Raw genomic sequence first — 2,209 nt, 5'->3', positions numbered from 1 at the left:
GCTCTTTAGGTCTTCTTCACTTTCTGCCATAAGGATGGTGTCATCTGCATATCTGAGGTTATTGCTATTTCTCCCGGCAATCTTGATTCCAGCTTGTGCTTCTTCCAGCCCAGTGTTTCTCATGATGTACTCTGCATATAAGTTAAATAAGCAGGGTGACAATATACAGCCTTGATGTACTCCTTTTCCTATTTGGAACCAGTCTATTGTTCCATGTCCAGTTGCTTCCTGGACATCAACAGATGGTCAACACCAATATCAGATTGATTATAGTCTTTGCAGCCAAAGGTGGAGAAGCTCTATACAGTCAGCAAAAACAAGATCAGGAGCTGACTGTGGCTCAGATCATGAACTCCTTATTGCCAAATTCAGACTTAAACTGAAGAAGGTAGGGATAACCACTAGACCATTCAGGTATGACCTAAATCAAATCCCTTCTGATTATACAGTGGAAGTGAGAAATAGATTTATGGGACTAGATCTGATAGACAGAGAGCCTGATGAACTATGGACGGAGGTTCGTGACATTGTACAGGAGACAGGGATCAAGACCATCCCCATGGAAAAGAAATGCAAAAAGCCAAAATGGTTGTCTGAGGAGGCCTTACAAATAGCTGTGAAATGAAGAAAAGCAAAAAGCAAAGGAGAAAAGGAAAGATATTCCTATTTATATGCAGAGTTCCAAAGAATAGCCAGGAGAGATAGGAAGCCTTCCTCAGCAATCAATGCAAAGAAATAGAGGAAAACAATAGAATGGGAAAGACTAGAGATCTCTTCAAGAAAATTAGAGATACCAAGGGAACATTTCATACAAAAATGGGCTCAATAATGGACAGAAATGGTATGGACCTAACAAAAGCAGAAGATATTAAGAAGAGGTGGCAAGAATACACAGAAGAACTGTACAAAAAAGATCTTCACGACCCAGACAATCACAATGGTGTGATCACTCACCTAGAGCCAGACATCCTGGAATGTGAAGTCAAGTGGGCCTTAGAAAGCATCACTATGAACAAAGCTAGTGGAGGTGGTGGAATTCCAGTTGAGCTATTTCAAATCCTGAAAGATGATGCTGTGAAAGTGCTTCACTCAATATGCCAGCAAATTTGGAAAACTCAGCAGTGGCCACAGGACTGGAAAAGGTCTGTTTTCATTCCAATCCCTAAGAAAGGCAATCCCAAAGAATGCTCAAACTACCGCACAATTGCACTCATCTCACACGCTAGTAAAGTAATGTTCAAAATTCTCCAAGCCAGGTTTCAGCAATATGTGAACCGAGAACTTCCAGATGTTCAAGCTGGTTTTAGAAAAGGCAGAGGAACCAGAGATCAAATTGCCAATATCTGCTGGATCATCGAAAAAGCAAGAGAGTTCCAGAAAAACATCTATTTCTGCTTTATTGACTACACCAAAGCCTTTGACTGTGTAGATCACAATAAACTGTGGAAATACACATATAGCAGATGCTTAATAAATTTCGAATGAACAAATCATCTATCAGAAAGCTGTAATTTTTTTCAGTCCTGTTGAGCTATAATTGATGTAAAACATTGTGTTAGTCTAAGGTGTACAATATAATGATCTGATACATGTATGTATTGTTAAATGATCACCTATTGTGGTTTAGTTAACATCAATCACTTCATCCAATTTTTTTCTTGTGATGAGAACTTTAAAGATGTACTTTATTAGCAACTTTCAAAAGTGTGATATAGAATTGTTAACTAAAGTCATCGTGTTGTTCATTATACCCCTAGGACTTGTTTATCTTATAACTAGAAGTTTGTACCTTTTAATAGACACCCACGTCCCCTGAATTCCCTGCCTCTGGTAACCACCAATCTATTCTCTGTTTTTGTGAGTTTGATTTTTATAGATTTCACATGTAAGTGAAGTCATATAGTATGTGTCATTCTCTGTCTGACGTACTTAACTAGCATAATGTCCTCAAGGTGTATCCTTGTTGTTGTAAATGGCAGGATTTCCTCCCTTTTAATGACTGAATAACATATATATATTATAATAATATATGTATCATATATATATACATATATGTGTGTATATATATAATGTAAGGTGATATATATATAGAGAGAGTATATTTATATATAAAGTCCCTTGGGCAGCAAGGAGATCAAACCAGTTGATCTTAAGAGAGATCAACCCTGAATATTCACTGGAAGGACTGATGCTGAAGCTGAAGCTCCAG

The 2,209-nt window shown here is 37.7% G+C and overlaps 1 protein-coding gene across 1 annotated transcript; it reads left to right on the top strand.

Annotated features, from left to right (window-relative positions):
* The first annotated feature begins 753 nt into the window (after positions 1-753).
* On the top strand, positions 754-1,485 carry LOC133046618 (uncharacterized). The gene has a single exon (XM_061129498.1). The coding sequence runs from the start codon at positions 754-756 to the stop codon at positions 1,483-1,485; it is 732 nt and encodes a 243-aa protein (XP_060985481.1).
* Positions 1,486-2,209: the final 724 nt, after the last annotated feature.

Source organism: Dama dama, chromosome 25 (assembly GCF_033118175.1).
Source record: "Dama dama isolate Ldn47 chromosome 25, ASM3311817v1, whole genome shotgun sequence".
Lineage (NCBI taxonomy): Eukaryota > Metazoa > Chordata > Mammalia > Artiodactyla > Cervidae > Dama > Dama dama.
Note: the sequence above shows the minus strand (reverse complement) of the source record. Positions and strands in the feature narration are given on the sequence as shown.

What these genes read in the sequence shown, in the direction of transcription:
- LOC133046618 (XM_061129498.1), top strand. Translation starts at nt 754, where the DNA reads ATGGGAAAGACTAGAGATCTCTTCAAGAAAATTAGAGATACCAAGGGA.